The sequence below is a fragment of the Accipiter gentilis genome, chromosome 34 (assembly GCF_929443795.1).
Source record: "Accipiter gentilis chromosome 34, bAccGen1.1, whole genome shotgun sequence".
Classification (NCBI taxonomy): domain Eukaryota; kingdom Metazoa; phylum Chordata; class Aves; order Accipitriformes; family Accipitridae; genus Astur; species Astur gentilis.
In genome coordinates this window covers 4,941,441-4,961,709 of record NC_064913.1, presented here as the reverse complement: position 1 = coordinate 4,961,709, position 20,269 = coordinate 4,941,441, and the positions used below count along the sequence as shown (strand labels likewise).

Below are 20,269 nucleotides of genomic sequence, written 5' to 3'. Positions count from 1 at the left end.
CTGTTGAACTGAAGGCATAACTATGGGCACAGCACCATTGTGCAGGTTGGAGCTGAATGTGGGGCTTTTTTGTGCACCAGCAGTTAAGGTTTACCTCATGTTGCAAATACATGATTGCCATATATGGGAAACGGGACATAATGATTTATTGTTTGAAACAGCAGTCAAAAACTCTGTGCTCAGAAAACAAAAACAAAACCAGGAAAGATTGCAGTGATACATTATCATGTGTAAACACAGGTGAAACTATGTCTTGGCAGAGATGACGTGTGTTTAAAACCAAATTCTAAGCAAAGAGAAGTACCAGTGGCCCCAGTACACTGCCAGACTGGGAAATGCACTGCCTGCCCCAGGATGTAAATGCCAGAGCTCACAGGGGTCCAAAAATTCTTAAAAAAAAAAAAAAAGTTTAAATGAAAAACCTCTCCAGGCAACTCTGCATCTTGCTGGAGGAGTGTCCGAGGAAAGAGCACAATAAGAACGAGAGAGGTGCGTGCTGGGCCGGGGCTGGGGCCAGGCTCCTGGCCTGGGCACCCTCCAGCCCTTCCTAAGAAAGCGTAGCAGGCAGCTGCCTGCACCTCAGTGTGCTGCCTGGGCAGTGTGCTCCCTAACCCACCAGATCCCACTCACACTGCTCCACTTTGAAAAAATACATGGGTAATTTAAAGGCAGTTATTGGTTCAGAGCAATGAGAAAGCTGCTTATCAGCTCTCCTAGCTGCTGTCTGCAACAAAGAAGTATTTCTGTACTTCTAAATCACCTGTGGATCCGAACAATGTCTCTACCGATCTTTGTGCTGCCAGTAACTTCTGTGTAGGGAAGGGATGAGTTGACCTAAGTGCTCTCGTGGTCTTCTGCGTTTGTGTCACTCACTGGCAGGTGCTACGGACCGGTATTTTGGTAGGAGCCAGGTGGCCAAAATTGTCAGTATAAGGAGTAATGGCCTTAAAGCAATAATGGTGATGCAGTACTCATCACATGCAGGTCTGTCCCAGTCTGGACGCCACCTGGAATCACCTGTGAACAAAACAAGTTACTTGTTTTTAAGTATAACTGCACCAAGGGCAACAACTGGAAGCAGTTAATTCTGGTGGTACTTACTAATGACTTTGTCACGCTCTGCATTTTCTGGAGAGAGAAAAGAAGTGAACATAAGCAGACTTGCACTTTATAAACAATTTGAGTCTAAGCAAAAGGGAATGAAGTGTGAGCCTTCACGATGGGCTCACAAATACAGCTATGGGAGCTGTGTTTCTTTCCAGGAAGAAACAAAGACCCGCTGACTTTGGGAGAGCCCTGCAGCAACTCTAGGGCCTTTGCTGAGGAGCGCTTGATCACACCATGTTGACTTCTCCCACCAGTGGCTGGCCTAGAGAGGACTCACTCCCCTAGGTGTGCTTTCCAAGATCACTTTGGCTTTTGCCCAGTGCCTTGCATTTAAGATCCTGGGCCTGTACCTAACGTTAAACAGTCCTGTGCATCAGGGACTCCCTCTCGTTCCTGCGGTGCTGGAGTTTTAATGCCACCTTCCCGCTCCGTTAGTTCACCCGAGGTCAAGTGCTGGGGAAAAGTCCGACTGGAGGCTCAGCTCCCCCTGGGCTGATGCCCACAGCACGGTGCCTTGTCCTTCTTACGGCAATTGCAGAAGGTCTCCTCCCTCCTGACTCCACGCAGCCGTTGCAAAGCCAAGTGCAGGAGAATCAGGTGGGCTGCCAGGGGCTCGGGCTGAGCACTGCGTCCCCGTGAAGGGCTCTCGCGTGTCAGCGTGGCTCTCTCCCGGTGCTTAGGGGAAAGCAGATGGCCTGGCTGATGTTCACTGGAGCGAGCAGCCTTGGCAGTGCCATGGCAGTTCTCCCCTCCCACAGCGGCGTGGCAGCGGCAAGGCTTCCTCGGACCTGCACCATTTCAAGCCGCAGCTCATGCACCAGATAGTAACCTGGATTCCCGGGGAGGGGACGTGTCTCCCCTGCTGTGCTTCCCATTTCGGCAAGCAGTAACTTCTGGCAGGGGTAATAACACCTTAAACTGCAGCTGCTCTATCTCCTGTACCATACCCTCCAGCACCTGAAGAGCAGACCCCATCCCATCACTCCCCAGGGTAGAAAACAGGCTCCTTCTGCCTTCTTCCCCTCTCTTTGTGCGTCACTGCTCACTTGGCTTCTGACTGCAGTGTTTCAGACTATATTTAGGAACAGGAGAGCACCGTGCCTGCCTCCTGCCAGTATCTTTTGTGTGCTCTTTCCCTTTCTACATGTGCTTGGGGAGGAGGGCTGGTTGTCTTCTACTTACGACACAGCTTGCCAGCACACCGCTCGCCGCTGCAGTCACTGCACGCTGCTCCCGTCTTGTACGGGCGCCCTGGGTAATTCCCACTGCGAAGGAAAGTAACACTGCTCTCAAACCGCCCTTGGGAGGAGAACGTTAATACCTACCGCTAATTAGTTTTTAACCTGGGGTTTGCTTCACTTGTGTTGATAGGGAGACGGTTTTTGGACAGTCCCTGTCTGAATGCCCTGTGCCCAAGACACGCAGCGAAGCAGAAGAGGTTAAGTGTAATGGGGTGCTCTGTTTAGGAACCTGGAGACAGCGGTATTGCAAACCTGGGAATTAAAATAGTCTCACTGCTGGATAATTTGTGCGTGTGGAGACTGTGGGCTCCCAAAGCTGGCTTCAACTATGGGAGCAAAAGCAGATTCAGTTACTGTGTATGTATGTGTGTATTCAGCCTTGAAGAGGAATCTCTGGTGCTGGAGAATCTCTCATAGGTAGTGATTTCATCCGTTTGCCGGCAAATATTTTAGAAGTGATGTGCAGCTTGCTCTGCTCCCTCCCTCTACCAGCAGCATGAGTGGCACTAGCCAACCTCTGTCCAGGCTCTTGGCTCGATATTGCCTGCTCAGATCTGATACTGCACCAAAAGCAGCTCAGTGCTTCGCTTTGCTTAGATCATGGCCAAAGTGAGATTTTTTGGCACTGGCGTGGCCTTGGCTCAACACGGTGTGCATATAAAGGTTTTAAAGCTGTATGTAGACTGGTGGCATTGATTAGCTGGAGAAGGGTAAACATCCATCCTAGGTGGATATCCTACTGACTATGCATATGAAGGACCTCTGGATAAAATTTTGCCTTGAGCAGCCCCAGCCTCACAAACAGCCCTCAGCTGCTAAGACTGCAGCTGCACTCATTACACACTTCAGTATTTATCCAAACCATTGACCTAGAGGCTTAATTTTGCAGGCACACATGGAAATATTTTCAGACTTTGGCCTTGCACCTTGGCAACCATCTGGGGCCATCTTGGCACTCAGGAGCAAGGGTTTAATTTTCAAATGACCACTTCAGTATTTTCATGTCAGCATCTTACATTTTACCCTTTCTACCAGTGCCACTGCTTTTGGCTCCAATACATAGCCCTCATCTAGCAAAAAAAAAGCTGGTTGGAGAGAGGTGTACCTCTTTCTCTATTTCGGGGACCGTTTCCTCCCACAAAACACATTAATAGACAGACTGATCTAATAAAGCTGCATGTTGCGGGAGGGAAGGGGTAGGACCCAAACCCTGGGACATATTTGTAACGAAAAACCTTACGCCGGCCCGTAGTTGCAGATGAAGTGCGCTGCGTTGGTTATGGAGGAGTACGCCACCCTGGGACAGAAGTGGACAGCACAGCCAACCTTGTAGCTTGTAGCCCAAACAATCTGCAAAGACAGACGGGTACACCGGTGAGAAAAGCTCTGCTTCAGCATCCGAAGCGTTACGGGGAAGACCTGCCCTCTGTTTCACGACAATGAGTCGGCTGAGGAGCACTCCTTGGGCAGGCTTCGTGGGGGAAAGCGGCAGTGATGGATATCGAAATCATAGTTTGTTCTGAAAAACACCTGGTGGTTTTGCCTAATTCACCAGGTGTTCCTTAAAACAACTCTGAAAGAAAAAATGACTGGCTGTAACAGGTAGTTTTCCTCTCTTGAGAAGAAGGTGAAGTTCACCTCCTTTGCTTCATGGCAATCCGTTAGCTTTCCTACAGCTCCTACAGGGGCTGATTGCCCCTGTACTAAATCCAGCAGGGATGTATAGGCAAATGGCTGGAAGGCGCTGGTGTTACGGGAGGGGCAGGGAAAAGGAGCGTGTCCAGGCTGCAGTCCTGCCTTTTAGCATCATGGCCATGACTAAAACAATCTAGAGGCGAGGGCATTACATCGTCTGCGATCCTGTGTCTACCAGAAGCTGTTCGGTTCAATCCAGCACCCTATGTCTACCTCTAAGATTACAGTGCAGCCAAATGCTGCAGTCCTGGAAAAATAAACCCGTGACAGAAACAGAGAGGAGACGAGGGCACGGCGGTACCTGAAGGCGATACAACGGCAGCAATGACTGACTACCTGAGAGCCGTGGAAAGATCCTGGTGGCACAGGAGATGAAGAAAAACACGCTCGTGCCTCCGCCAACTCGGAAGGGGAAGCCTGGCCCTTTCTGTTTGTGCCTGTTTGGTGCCAGCTCCGGGAAGAGGGGACAACCCTCAAGCTCCTGAGGGTGTTCCCAGTGCAGCGGCAGAGCAGAGGCTGCTTCCGAAGCCAGCCACAGACTGCTGCATCCCTGAGGATGGTGAAGGACCGGATCACAGGACCCTCCCCATCCCAGGCGGGCATCGCCCGAGGCATATGCTGGGGATGTGGTTGTGGTAACGGTAGTAATCGTACCCGGGGGAAATTTCTCCGCAGCTGGGAAGGAGGGAGAGGAATGAGGGGTTCCCCGAAGATGCAGCCCCAGGGATGCCTCCCAAAGCTGGCAGACAGGCGGCTTCTAGCTACAGCCACTATCACCGCTGATTCCAAGTGAGAATAATCTTATTTTCTCATTCTCTCCCATGCAACTGCCTGGGCTGCTCCTCTACAAACAACACGGTAAGCGCCACTGTGCCTTAGTGCCAGGTAAGGTGAGTTTTACCGCAGCTTCCAGATGCTCACTCCTGCCGTGTCCTTGTGAGCAAGGTCGAAAAGCAACACGCCGTCACCTCTCCTGGCTCCTGCATCCAAATATCTCCTCTGCACGCAAGTACCTGCACGTGCCAGTCAGACGCCCCACCAGCTTCAGCTCATCTCTTCAAGTCCTAAATGCATATGTGTATCTCCACAGAAATTATTAAATAGCCTCAGATCAAAAATCTAAAGCCTAGAGCCCCTGTTGCAAGCCATCCTGCTCTCCCATCGCTGAGGTTAGCGATTGCAGGGTTGCATGGCAGTGGCACTCCTCTCCCTCGCTTTGCCCTCTTACTTCGGGAATCGTGGTTGGGAAAAATGCAGACGTGATGCTTGAAGAGCTGCAGACATCTCTTTAGGTGACAGTATTTCTCCAGCCCTTGGGATGCAGAGGTTGCCTGCCAGAGCTGGGACCTTGTCCCGCCATGCGCTGCAGCCCGCAGCCATTGCCATTGCCTGGTTTTTGGCCACTGTCTGGCTAAATCTGACTGCTTGATGGCTGTCCTGTTTTCTTCCTGGAAAGAAAATACAGCTGGCTGTATTATTATTAAAATAATAATAATGCAGTGGCTCTTTTCCTCCCCCAAATGGGGACATCTTGTGCACACAGACCTAAAATCAGACTACAGCACTTGGAAAACAGTTCAGTGAATCTAGAGTTTCTGTGTCAAAACGGCAACGCTGCTTCATGGTGTAGACGGAGAAGTGCAATGCCTACCTGTGTATAGTGGCCGCATGTTCCTCGGCAGTTATTGGTGGCATAATTGTAGGCGCTGACCTCATCGTACCAAGAGGTGATGGCTCTTTGCACAGTAAAAATAGAAAGTGAGCCAGTCCAGAGGTTTTCTCCAACGGGGGTAAATTTGGGGTGAGCCTGCCCTGGTTCTTTGAGGTACGTATTATGTTTAAACAGGCATTTCTTTGCCCAAGCCTTCGCGGTCTTTGCCAAATCCGGATCCCAACTCTGCAAAATAAAGACAACTAAAAATCACTTTGGTATCTTAGCAATGCAGGAATTCTAAGCAACTTTTCAGAGAAGCTGGATCTCAGTAGTCTATATGCTTCGGGTTCATTTGTTTTTTGCCTCCGCTGAGACTTGCAGAGCTATGTGGTTAAGTTGGCTTGTAGGTTCATTTCTGATTTGAACTTGGTGACTCATTAAACTTGAGGGAGTTTTTGGGGTGGTGGGTGATCCTGGCTGACCGGTTTGTTGGACACAAAGAGCTGTACATCAGTCAAACACAGCGCTTGGGGCACAACGTGCGTTTCGAGGCTGTGCCAGTCATGAGACAATGTTAATATAATTTCAACAGTGAATTACAGGAAATCTGGAGATTGGGGGGTATCTTACGGTACCAATCGGACTGGAGTCTCCTGCAGCCTCACGCATTAAGGCTGCTGCTTGCAGGTCAGTTCACAGACACGTTGGGATTTTGGGGACAGTTTAAAGTCAACCCCTTGGTTTGCATCTTTGTGTTTGGTGGTTTCAGATGTTAGTGCTGAATTCGTATTTGTGGAATCACTCGTTCACTTGCTGTTAAGTCCTATAGAAAGTGGTTATTTAAGGAATTGAGTTTTATAAATGTCTTTTGTTTGCACTGGAGGCGGTGTCTGGTTTTACTGGGTTTTCTTGTGCACACAACTTGATTGAGCAAATACAGTATTGTACCTCCTGGAAAATGCAGTACCACGAGTGTATGCCTGTAGTCCTGGTTACACTTCATGTCATGTAGAGGAAGTTGTCCAGCACTGCTGAACTATTTTGGGTTGGATTTTTTTTAAAAATAAACTTTTTTTAATTTGTCCTTTCCTGTATGGATTAGAATATCTCAGTTGCTTCTGCAAACAGTAGAATCACTAGAGAATTGTTTTGAATAGATCAGTAACAGTAACTAAGGAAAAGGTGGTTGTTAGATTTTATGGCTATGTTTTACATAATATAACTTTTTGTACCATAGATAAGTCTGAAACAATTGGTGTATTGTTTATGCTACCAGGAAGTAATGAAACACTGCAATATCATACCAAAATACATCTACAGAGATTTGAAAATATTTTGTAACTTATGTCTTCCATTTCTTCCTATGGCTAAAGTTTGGGAGAGGGTGTATTTTCCCACTGTGGTGGGTTGACCCTGGCTGGATGCCCCAGGTGCCCACCCAAGTTGCTCTGTCACTTCCCTCCTCAGCTGGACAGGGGAGAGAAAGTATGATTAAAGGCTCGTGGGTCGAGATAAGGACAGGGAGAGATCACTCACCAGTTACCATCACGGGCAAAACAGACTCGACTTGGGGAAATTATTTTAATTTACTACCAATCAAACCACAGTAGGGTAATGAGAAATAAAAATTACATCTTAAAGCACCTTCCCCTCACCCCTCCCTTCTTCCTGGGCACAGCTTCACTCCTGATTTCTCTCCCTCTCCCCCCCCAGCAGCGCAGGGGGACGGGGAATGGGGGTTGGGGTCAGTTCCTCACCCCTTGTCTCTGCCGCTCCTTCCTCCTCAGGGGGAGGACTCCTCACTCTTCCCCAGCTCCAGCGTGGGGTCCCTCCCACGGGAGACAGTCCTCCACGAACTTCTCCAATGTGAGTCCTTCCCGTGGGCTGCAGTTCTTCACGAACTGCCCCAGCGTGGGTCCCTTCCCTGGACTGCAGTCCTTCAGGCACAGACTGCTCCAGCGTGGGGGATCACAAGTCCTGCCAGCAAACCTGCTCCAGCGTGGGCTCCTCTCTCCATGGGACCACAGGTCCTGCCAGGAGCCTGCTCCAGGACAGGCTCTCCATGGGGTCCCAGCCTCCTTCGGGCATCCCCCGGCTCTGGCGTGGGGTCCTCCCCGGGCTGCAGGTGGAGATCTGCTCCCCCATGGCCCTCCCTGGGCTGCAGGGGGACAGCCTGCCTCACCGTGGTCTTCATCCCCACGGGCTGCAGGGGAATCTCTGCTCCGGCGCCTGGAGCATCTCCTCCCCTCCTTCTGCACTGACCTGGGGGTCTGCAGGGCTGGGGCTCTCACATCTTCTCACTTCTCTCTTCTCCAGCTGCTGTTGCACAGCAACTTTTTTCCCTTCTTAAATACACTCTCCCAGAGGCACTACCACCATCACTGATGGGCTTGACCTTGGCCGGTGGCGGGTCCGTCTTGGAGCCGGCTGGCATGGGCTCTGTCGGACACGGGGGAAGCTTCCAGCAGCTTCTCACAGCAGCCACCCCTGTAGCCCCCCCGCTACCAAACCCTTGCCACGCAGACCCAGTACAAAGATGTGTGACAGTGGTGGTTGCACCTTAGCGCTTCACGGTCTTGTTTTTCACATTCTGCTTTTTAAGAGTCTGCACATCTCTTTTCTCCTTCATTCTATAATAGTATTAATAGTAAGTTTAAAGTGCCATAAAGGTGTATGTAATAATAAGTTTAAAAGTAAATTAATACATTTAAATTTATTTTCCTTTGTTTGTGTGAATGCTTAAACTGGCTGATAGTTGAAAAAGCAATGTGCAGAAACTGATTGTTCAGAATGATCTTTAGTTTAAGTATAGTTCTACTCCTTATTTGCTTACGAAACTGCATTTATGCAAAACATTGGACTAAACTGCATGGGTAAAACCGCACAGGACGGGGGGTTTGCATATAGATATCATTGCTGTTTGAGAAAATAGTAACTACGATTTTTTTTTCCCATGAACTCTTTCTCCGTTTTGGTTTTATAACTCAGATGAGTTGCTTGCTGATTTAGGGAGGAAAAACTGAACATATAATAAGTGAAAAGTGATGCAAAGCAGCAGTAAGTCAAAGGAGACTGTTGTGAAGCCCTGATGGTGAGACTCTTTCTGCTGGTTTTGAAGAGCCGTGGAACAGACCTAAGCAAGGCTTTGGGTGAATGGGAAAGGGGTCACGTTTGTCAGGTAAAAAAAATGTTAGATCAGCATTCTCATTTTATAATAAATGTATTACAAATATAGATGGTTGTGGGCTTTGTTACTTGCAGTTAAAGGAGTTTCTGTCTTGTATTTTCTTTTAAAAACTGTTTTTCCAAAAGGTGGAAAAGCCCTGAGTTCATAGTCTTCATTTTTACATATCTAGGTGGACAGTTATCTACAGCAAGCAGAAGTTCCCTGTGAAATAAGTCATCTTCTTTTCCTCATCTCTGAAGTACTAAAGACCATTCAAAAATTAAGAAATATGCTGCTTTCCATTCCAGTGCTTTTAGTTTCATAATAGATTTTATCATGTATTGTACTGCTTTCTCCACATTAAATTATTCCTGGGAGAGGTCTTACTTAAGAGTAGGGGTTTTGCAGTGTTTTAGAAGAAACTTACTATGTTCTTGTTTTATTTGTATATAATCTTTATTTGGGTTTTTTTGTTTCTTAAGCCATTTTTTTCGAGTTTCAGTTCTTTAATTTTTCAAAAGGAAAAATTAGGCATAATTTAAAAAGATGAATACTGCTCTTTTAAGACATCGTAGCCAGATTTTGTTGATGAAGGGCCAGTAAAGCAATCTAGAAAACAGAGCCTGGAGTGATATGTACTGGAAGTGCAGGACTCCTGGCTGAAGAAAGCTGAAATAAAAGATACATCTAGAAGAGAAACTGAACTGTGTCCTGTCAGGCTTGCAACTCGAGCTTGCTCACTGCTCACTTCCCCTTCACTAATAGGCACTTCTTTTTTAATGTCTGACAACCAGATATGGAAAATGAGCTTTTTTTGGTGGGGAGAACTTTGGTTGGATGTTGCTAATGACAGACATGGTTATTTCCTCTTCTGGTGGTGACCATGCAAGACAGTAAGAAAGAGGCGCAAAAGGAAAGAGAGCAGAATTAGGACAATTGCTATGGCCCATCTGAGAGATCTGTGGAGATTATCCCGAGAAGAAACACAATATCCCAAATATTACCCACGCAAAGTGCAAAAGGTGGTGGATGTTGCAAGAGCGAGCTCCCAAGCTACCGGAATGGAACGTGTCACAAATCGGAGATGGGCTTCTCAGCCGTAAGCCCAGCTTTGGGCACGCATTTACGGCTTCCCCCGTTGCTTTTTTGTCCATGTGCCACCCAGCAGGGAAACAAGCGCCACGAGCCATTTGAAATGAGAGGTGGGCACTTTTGGGTGTATTTTGAATCACGAAAGCCTATCTTTTGCACGGTGGCTGCAGATACTTCCCCGTGATGTGGCCAGGGAGAAGGCAGGGGGACAGAGCAGCGCGGGACCTGATGCTTCCAGCGCTCGCTCCCGCTGCACTTGTTGCTTTTTTTGGCTTCCCCTGCAGCCCCAGCACCAAGGACCGGCCGCTCTGTTGGCTCAGGCTGAGAGAGCCTCGCCAAGAAAGCGTAGAGAAAGCTCTCGTTTGGCAACGGTCTCTGCCCTCGATGACTCAAGTACGAGAGGTTGTGCTTAGGTCTGCATAACGATCACGGCCCGGCATGTTGAGCTGCGGTGCCGTGGAATGAGGAGGCTTTGCGCAGCGCAAAACGACAGCATTAGGCTGAGGGTTGAAATCGTGGGTTTCAAATGAGGAAATTAAGCCAGCCAAAACTATCCACGTACCTGACTGTATAAAACCATCTGAAAATCACAGCCTTTTTCTCTGCTTTAAAAAGAAGTAGCTCCTACGATCCCAGAAGCTGGGGTGTTTTTTCTTTTTTTCTTTTTCTTTTGCATTTGATCAGAAAAACAATCTTTGAGAATCCTAAACAACATCACAGTGCTACACACTTGCACGTAAGTCGGGAAGATCCTCTTACCATGTAGAGCATGTTGCTGGCTGGTGGATTCACTCCAGACCGGAATCTGTTATGGGTTTGCACACATTCCTCAATAAACTTTGGATCTCCAGCATCAGGCAACGTCGGTGGTTCATAGGAGTCAGAGGAACGACAGAAGTGTAGAAAAGCCAGCACACAAGCAGCAAATCTGCTTGTCATGATTTGCAGCTTCTGATCTTCCAGCTTTAAGAGTGGAGTGTTTCGGCTCTACGAGGTAGTTTTCGTTTCACCAGCAGCCTTTTTCTTGGAGGGCTCGTGGGCTGGACTTATCTTAGCCGTGCTAATTGAGCGTGGCGTTGGTCACAGGAAACGAGTCATGTTTCAGGAGCGTTGCTATGAGAATAAGGAAATCAAGCTACGAGTTCACATCAGAGCTGTGGCAGCTTTGTCTCTCTTTTTCGCTTCTTTAATTGTGGTGGGCAAGCTGCTTCTCTCCTGTCCTTTAGGCTGCTTTGGTTTTCTGTCTTTTGCCCCCACCATCTCATTCGTAGCAATCACTACGGATTGCAGTGAAGTTTGGGATAAATTTTCTGCTTTTCATGAAAATAGCATTGCTGTTAAGGCTGTTATTCTGAGCCAAAATGCTGTGAGAAATAATTGATTTGAACTATGACTTTTACTACAGTATGAACAGCCACTTTACTTGTACATGGAGTTACTGGAGGGGTAAGTTTGGCTGAGAACTGCCGTTTAAATGCTCTGCAGTTATTGATGGGTTTCTCCTGTCATCACACGCTTGTGCTATGTGTCGCTACCAATTTCTCCTCCCAAGCTTTAGCAATTTGCGGTTCATTCCCTGCCACCCGAGCCCCCGGCAGCGTTGGGTGCTGTGAAGGTTGGTGCCGTCTCGTGCCGGGTGCCCAGCGCCCACACTGGGTTTCACAGCCTGGACACGGGAGCTGATGTCCCACGCACGTTGCCTTGGGTGCCCAACACTCCCTGCTCAGACCCACCACCATCACCACCCTCTTCCTCACGCTGTCCTTACCTATCAGCCGCCCGTCAAGCTCAGACCCTTCCCCACAGTCCCAACCTGGACATCTCTGTGGGAATGAGGTTGGGTTTCTTCCCACTCCAGGTTTCGTTTTAGGAATCTGCATCCTTTGAACGCCTGGGTGTAGGTCCCAGCTCTCACTTCTGCACGTGAAGTCCGGTAGGTGTTGGGGCTGGTGGCAAAGCCACATTTGGGTTGGTGGTCCGGGGTCACTCTGTGAGCCGGCAACCGCAGCCCCACCAACACACATCAGGTCCTGCGGGTCACACACCTCCGGCTATTCATGGGGAGACTGCTTACAGGACAAAAGGCCCCCCGAGGGAACCGCGGATGAGAACCACTTTGTTCACAACTCCCCTACGGACCGCTTTCTGGAGCAGAATAACGTGGAGGGTTGACCCCAGCCAGCAGCCAAGCACCCACACAGCTGCTCGCTCCCTCCCCCTTCCCCAGCAGGACAGGGGGGAGAAAACAGAAAGAAAAGTGAGAAAATTCATGGGTCAGGATCAAGACAGCTTAATATGTGTGGAAAGAGGAGGGGGGAAACAAAAACAAACCCCCCAGGTGATGCAAAGCAATCACCACCCTCCCCAGTGGCCCAGCCAGCCTCTGAGCACCGGCCACCCTTGGAAGCCAGCCCCCCCCTTGCTTCTTCCTCTACCCCAGGTTTTTTTGCTGAACACAATGTTATAGGGTATAGAATATCCCTTTGGTCAATTCGGGTCAGCTGTCCCTGCTATGTCCCCTCCCAACCACTTGCCCACCCCCAGCCTGCTCGCTGTTGCTACATATAAAAGATGGCAGCAGACAAGAACCGATAATTGTGAAATTAAATACGTATCTTCTTACACGGTGACATTTTGCAGCGTATGACAAGAGCCCAAACGTTTGGGGCTCATTTTTATCCTGTGGGATGCCGCGCTCCTTCAGAGCTGCAATGTGGCTCAGAATTTGAGTCGCTGTGTTCTCAAAACATTAGGATTAAGATAAAGGAGGAGAAACAGCTTTAAATATTGATAGCACAGTTATGCATTGCTAATATCAGGTGGTATCTCTTAGCTTGAAAGACAGATTTGTTTCCCTTACTAATAAATATATATATGTAAGAACAATAGGCGTCAAAGGCTCAATGTCTCTAAAACCAAACTGAATCCATCAGCAGTTTACGCTTTTTTAATGAGGCTGAGATCTTCTATTTCTGAACCAGAATCTGTCCTGGGCCCATTTCATCTTCCCTCTCCTGTTTTTCCTCCCTGCTCCCCCCTTCCCCTGCCTGCAAGCACAGGATGGCCATCATCTCTCTATTCTGCATTTCAGATTTGGTCACCATTTCACATCCTAGAATTAAGCTCTGCCCACTGACACCCCATCTTAATCCTCGCTCTATCAACCTTCCCTGGTATTCTTCTAGCTATGGAGGACAAAGCTTGACCCTGAGAGGAGAACAGAACAGTACAACTGACAATACAGAAACTTTAATGGAGACTGATACACATAGGATAAATAAAGGACAAGCTTTACTCCTGTTCATAAAAAGGAATACATACAGTTAAATCTCCATTGTCTGAGGAAAACAATGTCTGGGATAACTGAAGGTTAATGGGGATGTGTTATTGCTTTTTTGGGGGTACAGTGTGCTGCTTCAGACATGTCTTTGTGATGTCCCAGGTTTCCAGGAGACTTGTTAGCATATATAGTAATACATAGTCTACGTGGTCCCTCTAGACCCCTGAGCCAGAGCTAAGAGGCTCGTACAGACATAGAAGGATGTTGCAGCTACTGCCAATAAATTACACTAACTATGCACAGCCACTTTTATCTTGCCTTGAGTGAAGACGCAGCCTTTTCTCTGCTGGATAAACATCATGAGGATAATGGTGAGATGACCAAATGTTTTTTCAGATGTGTGCAATTCTCTGAGAGTAAGACAGCAGTGGGATCACTATCAGTATCTTAATTGATCATTACTCATAAAAAAATGTGTGTGGATACCGCTGTTGTACTAAAAGAACGGCACCAGCACTCAGTACCAGAAGCAGTGGCCTTAAAATTGAAACACTAAGGCAGTATCGGTCACAAGAGGGATGTGGATGCTCGGCAGGTGGGACGTATGGTGGCGTGGGAGGCCTGGGGGGACGGGGATGTGGTGCGGGAGGCTTGGGGGGACGGGGCCGCGGCGCGGGAGGCTTGGGGGGACGGGGCTGCGGTGGCTGGGGCTGTGTATCCCAGTCCGGGTACCAGTAGGTATAATCTAAAAAACAGTGAAGAAAGAGGTGTTAAGAACCATCAAATTTAGCCATGCTTAGAGGAAGGCAACTGAGAACAATTTGATACGTACCTAGCAGCTTCTCGCGTTCTGTATTTTCTGTAAAGAGATCAGAAGAGGATATAAATGTGAGTATCATTCAGTGGTGGTTCTTAATATAAAGAGGTAAGCCATTGCTGGTGCCTGGCTGATTGCACTGATGATGCCAGTCAGTGCCTAAAACATCCTGCAAGGGGAAGCAGGCCAGCAAGGGCAGGTTCCCAACTGGTGTGGGGCTCGTATTTTTTATTGAATTGAAAGAGAAGCAGAAAAGAAGCAGCTGTATTAAGAAGAATTTGTGTCATGGGGAGGAGGGAATAGCAAAGAAAAACAAAACATGGAGTTTATTTAAAATTTATATACAAACCAATTTTAAGTAATTACAGACAGACAAATATAACTACTAAATTTATCACAGAAGTACACCTTTACTAAGGGCTTTGATGCATTTGCAGGATTGCCTGTGTGCATCCTATTGGAACTGCTGATTTGCCCTGTGGGAGAATATGGTAAAATGGGTTGTAAGATCTAGCACTTAATTTTTAAAAGCTCTCTTCCTTCTCTCCCGCCCCCTAGTCTTTGAGATGTTTTTACTTTTCCTGTGATGCATCAGTCTGAGACTTCAAGATGAGTCAGGCAGGATATCACAGAAGGAAAATAGAGTACGAAATGCTCAATTATTTCTACAGCTGAAGCTATGTAGAGCTTGGCTAGTAGACACCATCCCCATTAAACCTCTGTATAAAATTCATGTTTGATTTAAGACATTGTGGCATGTCCTTTAATCTCTCTTTATTTAAAACATGATTTCTGACTAATTTGGGACTAGCTGTAATGACATAAAGGTCCACAGCTGCAAACTGCTGTGGAAAAAACAAGTTCTCACTGCTGTATTTCAGAAAATTGCAGAAGTTAGAAATAAGTGTGCTTTTCAGTATAGTCTTCTTATTAGTTCAGAACTATAGTTGTCTGGAAAATGTGATAGGACATACTAAACAAGCAAGAAGGCAGAAGTTAAATATACTATTTCTGCTAGGAAAGAAGAAACAGATGGGGAATATTTGTTGGGGCTAAAGTTTTAGATTTGACTTCCTGCTCAGATAAAAGGCAGGAAGAAGTCTAACTGGTACTTCTCTTCATCAGAAGCTCTGGCTTCTACCTCTGAGAGCCTTCAACAGCAAAGTATTTCAATTAATTCCTTCGTACACTATTCTTACCAGGATTTGGTACTGTTGCTGTGTGGTGGGCTACAGGCCCACTATGTATTTAGTGCAAATTGACTCATTGTTTTATTTCCCCTGATAATTATGCCACTTCTATTTCTATGCAATTTTCTTAGTTGATCGCTTTGGTCTTACCACAGAGCTTGTCCACGCACTTCTCATTACTGCACCCACTGCATGCTTCTCCTGCTTTATACGGTTTTCTTGGGTAATTCCCCCTGCAAAGTAGAACAACAATATTTTGTTAGCTCGTTCATTTGAAAAGCATTTTAAATACACGGTTCCATCAGATTGTTAGAATAATTTATCATGAAAAGCTATTATGGGAGGGGAAGTCCCTTTATCCCAAACTTGATCATTGCAACTGTTTGAAATTCCTTTTAGATCAGATTAAAGCTCTCACCAGCATGGGGAGCAGCTATGTGGTGACTCTCGCCACTTGAAATTAATGAGACTTCTCAGGCAATACTGATTATTCAAGTGTAATTATTCACTACAAGCATACAAGAAGCTGCCTCTAGTCCCTCATTACCCACCTGTATTTTAAAGACAAATCTGTAAAAGGTAAGTCCAGAAATTACAATGTACGAGATAAGCTAGAGGACTGTCTTCCTTTTATTTCTTCAACTAAAATGTCTTGTTTGAAGTTTGGGTGGGGCCGTAGGAAGATGTAATCTTTCTCAAGCGGAAAGCTTGCACCTTCCCCACTTTTCATGCAGAGACTGAAGCCAGAACAGATTTTATTCCACCATCTTGCTTATGGCGAGTGCTCTCAGCTATGATTTGGTCACCTGCTTTTTTAGAAAGGGATTTTCTGCAGCTGTGGCTATGTCCAGCAGCTTCTGCTCTAAATGGCCGGGGGAAGTTTCCCTTGGACTGGTGACGCGGGGATGCAGCTGCTTCTGAAATTCATTACAACTGCTCCTGTGCTTGTTGGCATCTGATACCAGGCCAGTTATAGGGTATTTAAAAAATACACCCCCCCCCCCCCCCAATGCCATAATTAACTTACGCTGGCCCATAGTCACAAACAAAATGTGCTGCTCTGAAAAGTCCGGGAAAATTTTCAACGGTATTGCAGAAATGAACAGCGCAGCCAACTTTGTAACTGTCTGCCCAAACGACCTGGAGGGCAAAGGAAAATAGGTAATGCACGAGTTCAAAAACTGAGAAAGCAACAGCATTAAGGGAGGGAGGGGAAGGGAAGGATCTTGTGGAAGTTTAAAACAGCTGACACGGGAGCAACATCCCAAGGGCAGCTGAAACAAATGACTGATTGATAGATGGTTTTGCATTTATTATCTGGCTGCCCTGGAAGCATGAAATTGTCAGGGGGAAATCCCTTTCCTCCATTACTAGAAATAGGACTCGGACATCCCTGGGGCTCGGAATATTTCTTTCCAATCTCGTGCAGCAATAAACTGGGGGGTGAAAACCCCTGCTGTAATTCCTGTTCCAAAGCAGTCTGTTCCAAAGCCCTTGGATTTTCTCTGAAACCATTACATTATAAACCATTGGACACGTAAGACTCACCTGGGTGTAGTGACCACACATGTCAGTACAGCTATTGGTGTTGAAATCATAGCTGCTGACTTCATTAAACCAGTCATTGAGAGCTGCATCCACAGAGAAGATGGTGGCTGTGCCAGTCCAGATGTTTTCTCCAACAGGAGTAAAGGTGGGGTGCACCTTCCTTGCAACTTTAAGGTAGATATTGTGCTCAAACTTGCACTTTTTTGCCCATGCTTTGGCAGTCTTAGCTAAAGCAGCGTCCCAGGACTGTAGGAAAGGAAGAAAACATAATCTAACCTGCACTGCAGTGACTCAGCTGAATTCAAACATTTTTAAACAGACACTTTTAAGGATTCTTTTCTCCTTTTCTGCTTCCCATCCCTGCATTCAGTTTCCTTCTCTGACTTGACATTTCTACTCCCATAGCAAATTTTGTTTCTTAAATATTCCCTTAAATATTGCAGGACACGTAGTATCTATCCACTGTCCTGTGGTATCTGACTTGTTAAAATACTTAGAGCTGGACTGCAGTCTGTAAGCTGCTACGCTGGAGAGGAGGTAACTGTGTGAAACCCCCAGCTGTAGAGGGGCTTGAGGGACTTTGTGCCTCGGAGCTGTCAGCCAAAGCAAATAAAAGGCTTGCTCATCTCTGCTGGGCTCAAGTGATAATTTGAGAAACCAGCCTGGGAGACTTGCAGAAAGATTTTATGCCACTGAATGTCCAGGCAATAAAATGGCAGGTAAAATTCAGTACAGAGAAATGTAAGTTAAGGGACATGAGAAAAACCCCAAATTTTAACTTTGTGTTCATGACAGCTTTGGAGATGGCTATTACCACTTGTAAATCAATGTTTAGTAGCAGTCTAGAAAGCAAATCCTTGAGAAGAAATGGAGAATAAACCCAGATATATAACTAGACTGCTGTAGAAGTCCTGTTAAAAGCTGTGTGCAGTGCAGCACCCCACCTCAAGAAGGGGACACTAGAACTGGAGGGCTTTCATAAAGCAACAGAGAGTGCTCTGCAGCTTTGGTCAGAGACAGCTGGACAGCTTGTGTGAAGCAGGTGAATGAGCAGTAATTACTTGCTCATTCCTATACAAAGACCAGAGACTATCAAACAAAGCTAGGAAATAACAGGTCCAAATCAAACGCAGGGAGTTATCTTCACACAACTTGTGGTTAGGCGGTGCACCTCTTTGCTACACGATGCTAGGGACGATAAAAACTTGCACGAGCTCAAGGCGGAAAAAAAGTCGTACAAGAAAAATCCTTCAACAGCCTTTAAATACAATGCGACACCTTTGATTCAAAAGGTTTCTATATATTTGTCCTGCTGTTATTCCAGGCTTGCTGGATCTTTGGTCTGAGCAGCTGAGTTTGCTCTTGTGTGCTAGCATTTTAAATTAAACATTGTTTTTTTAAAATGGCAAGAAACTAAAATCACGAGTAGTCTGAATTTTACCAGCCCTTTACCATTACTTCCTTTCATAGAAATGATTCATATCGTGCATGCAGTTACGCATTTAACTTCCTTTCCAGCCATGCAGCACTGCTGGAGGGCTCAGAGTAATGACACGAACTGAGGGGGGTTACCTCCCTCAGCTAGCTAGCTTTTTCCTTAGATATTCCACCAAACAAGCTGAGACCTATCTGTAGCCTGTTCTGATACCCACTGTATTTATAGGAAGCTCTGCTTTCCAGCCCAGATACTAGTATCGCTACTCTTCAAACCCTGCTACAGCAAATGAAGATCAGGTATCTAAATGGATGTCCTGGCAAATCCCTTTCTTCAACACATGTTCGAGATTGGAAGAAACAAGGCGAGATGATAGATTTTCAACAAATCCTGTTGTGCAGATTGCCAATTCAGGAGCTTTTTAATACCAAACATCTCCCCCGTATGAAACCTGGACTAACATAAAACAGATTACTATCTCTCTTGGAAAGAGGTAAATGAAATGCTGAGAACTGAATACTGTTTTTTGCAATACAGCCCTTTGCTCTGGCTGAAGTTTAGAGTAGCAATCCACCCCTAAACAAGGAATTCCCTTCAAATTATTAAAACTAAACAATATTGTGAAAATTACTGTCTTTTCTATTTCCTAAAAAGAACTAACATATATAGTACAGAAATCATTGACAGAAAGGGAAAGAAAAGCACAAAGCAAATGAAGAATAAGATGGGCTAAGTCAGCAGCACAATCTATATTAATTTTCAAACAGATCATGAATGCCTCCTTACCATGCGAAGCATGTTGCTGGCTGGTGGCTTCACTTTGGATCGAAATGTGTTGTGAGCTCTCACACAGTCTTCAATGAACTTTGCATCATCTATGTCAGGCAAGGGATATTGCAGATAAGCATGACAGCAAGTGAAGAGATCCAGTAAGAACAACGCAGCAAAGAAACATGTGATTTTCATAATCCTTCAATGCTTTCAGTATTTTTTTTTTAAGTTTTTAAAAGAAAAATCTCTGAAGTGGAGATGATACTGGCAAGCAGCTCTTCAGAGGTTTTCCTCTGGGTGTGGAAGCACTTGAAAGTGTCAAAGTAAAAGGAAGTGAAATTGCTTCATAAGGTACAGCTCTATCTGACATCATAGCTGGCCATCAAAGGGTAAACCGTGAAACAGGCATCTGCCATGCATATTAGCAAGAAGCAACACTCCAGGTATACTTCTGTCTTTTCTTTGAGTGTGCTCCATTCTGGTTGACTGCCAAACCATTCCGTGATTGTAGGTCTTATCTGAAGAGATGCTGCAGAACAGCTTTCCTAAAACCTGTGTCAACCATAAAAATCGTAGCTTTGACAAAATACAAATCTGCTGTTCAGCTGATTTTCCTACAGTATAGCTTAGTCATACCAGCTCAATTAACATTACTTTGCAGGACCTTTCTTCCATTTCAGAATCACTCTAGGAATAAACAGGATTAGGAAAACTGCATATATTGAAATTCAACCTCACCCCAAGAAAAAAAGGTCCTTGAACAGCAGCTTGCTGCAGAACACACCTTCTGACCTGGTTTGGTGTGCAACACAAGTATGCAAGAGCATAAGAACAACCATACGTTTTAAGAGCTAAGGTCTTGTAACTCAGATTTACGTAGGTTTACAGAGAAAATATGTTGTAAACAACTTTCATGGGTCTGATTCCTGCTCAGTTTTGCAGGTCAGGCCTTATCCTGCTGAACACTTGTGGAAATTACCATTCTGGTGTTGCCTTCTGGGTTTGCACGATGGCTTTTCCCTCTTAAATAATACCCTTGATTTGCTTCAGAGTCTTGTAACAATCTGTACACCTAATTCAGATAGGCTGAAGGAGCTGTAGCCCTCCAACACGATCACAGCTGTACCTATCTAGGCTATTAACAGAGGCATATAATTAAGTATTTCCCTGTGTGCATGTGTTTATGGATTTCCATGCATTACTAACTCTCCATACCCTCCTCTTAGCCCTGCCATGATTTGCCGACCAATTTCATGAAGGTAGGGGCAGCTGT

General features: G+C 46.1%; 2 protein-coding genes across 4 annotated transcripts; both read right to left on the bottom strand.

Moving 5' to 3' along the window:
* Nucleotides 1-124: 124 nt before the first annotated feature.
* Nucleotides 125-10,995, bottom strand: LOC126034403 (glioma pathogenesis-related protein 1-like). Of its 3 annotated transcripts, XM_049792075.1 has the most exons (6): nucleotides 10,715-10,995; nucleotides 5,695-5,940; nucleotides 3,589-3,698; nucleotides 2,290-2,372; nucleotides 1,102-1,128; nucleotides 125-1,017 (listed from the first exon to the last, which is right to left on the bottom strand). In XM_049792075.1, exons 1-6 carry the CDS (start codon nucleotides 10,892-10,894, stop codon nucleotides 866-868), a joined length of 798 nt encoding a protein of 265 aa, XP_049648032.1. In that variant the 5' UTR covers nucleotides 10,895-10,995; the 3' UTR covers nucleotides 125-865. The 3 variants fall into 3 exon arrangements, 2 of the variants coding, with proteins under 2 accessions (XP_049648032.1, XP_049648033.1); XM_049792076.1 differs by lacking the exons at nucleotides 5,695-5,940; nucleotides 10,715-10,995 and adding an exon at nucleotides 4,380-4,936; XR_007504613.1 differs by lacking the exons at nucleotides 125-1,017; nucleotides 1,102-1,128; nucleotides 2,290-2,372 and adding an exon at nucleotides 4,945-5,491 and having other exon boundaries at nucleotides 3,609-3,698.
* Nucleotides 10,996-13,194: 2,199 nt separating this feature from the next.
* LOC126034400 (glioma pathogenesis-related protein 1-like) lies at nucleotides 13,195-19,295 on the bottom strand. The gene is made up of 6 exons (XM_049792072.1): nucleotides 19,012-19,295; nucleotides 16,791-17,036; nucleotides 16,270-16,382; nucleotides 15,393-15,475; nucleotides 14,068-14,094; nucleotides 13,195-13,980 (listed from the first exon to the last, which is right to left on the bottom strand). The coding sequence occupies exons 1-6, from the start codon at nucleotides 19,189-19,191 to the stop codon at nucleotides 13,694-13,696; spliced, it is 936 nt and encodes a 311-aa protein (XP_049648029.1). The 5' UTR covers nucleotides 19,192-19,295; the 3' UTR covers nucleotides 13,195-13,693.
* Nucleotides 19,296-20,269: the final 974 nt, after the last annotated feature.

What these genes read in the sequence shown, in the direction of transcription:
- LOC126034403 (XM_049792075.1), bottom strand. Translation starts at nt 10,894, where the DNA reads ATGACAAGCAGATTTGCTGCTTGTGTGCTGGCTTTTCTACACTTCTGT. An exon ending in ATCTGCAACTACGGGCCGGC is followed by an intron (nt 2,373 to 3,588) that starts GTAAGGTTTTTC and finishes TTTCCTTCGCAG; the next exon opens with TGGGAATTACCCAGGGCGCC. An exon ending in AGAGCGTGACAAAGTCATTA is followed by an intron (nt 1,018 to 1,101) that starts GTAAGTACCACC and finishes TTTTGTTCACAG; the next exon opens with GTGATTCCAGGTGGCGTCCA.
- LOC126034400 (XM_049792072.1), bottom strand. Translation starts at nt 19,191, where the DNA reads ATGAAAATCACATGTTTCTTTGCTGCGTTGTTCTTACTGGATCTCTTC. An exon ending in GTTTGTGACTATGGGCCAGC is followed by an intron (nt 15,476 to 16,269) that starts GTAAGTTAATTA and finishes TCTACTTTGCAG; the next exon opens with GGGGAATTACCCAAGAAAAC. An exon ending in AGAACGCGAGAAGCTGCTAG is followed by an intron (nt 13,981 to 14,067) that starts GTACGTATCAAA and finishes ACTGTTTTTTAG; the next exon opens with ATTATACCTACTGGTACCCG.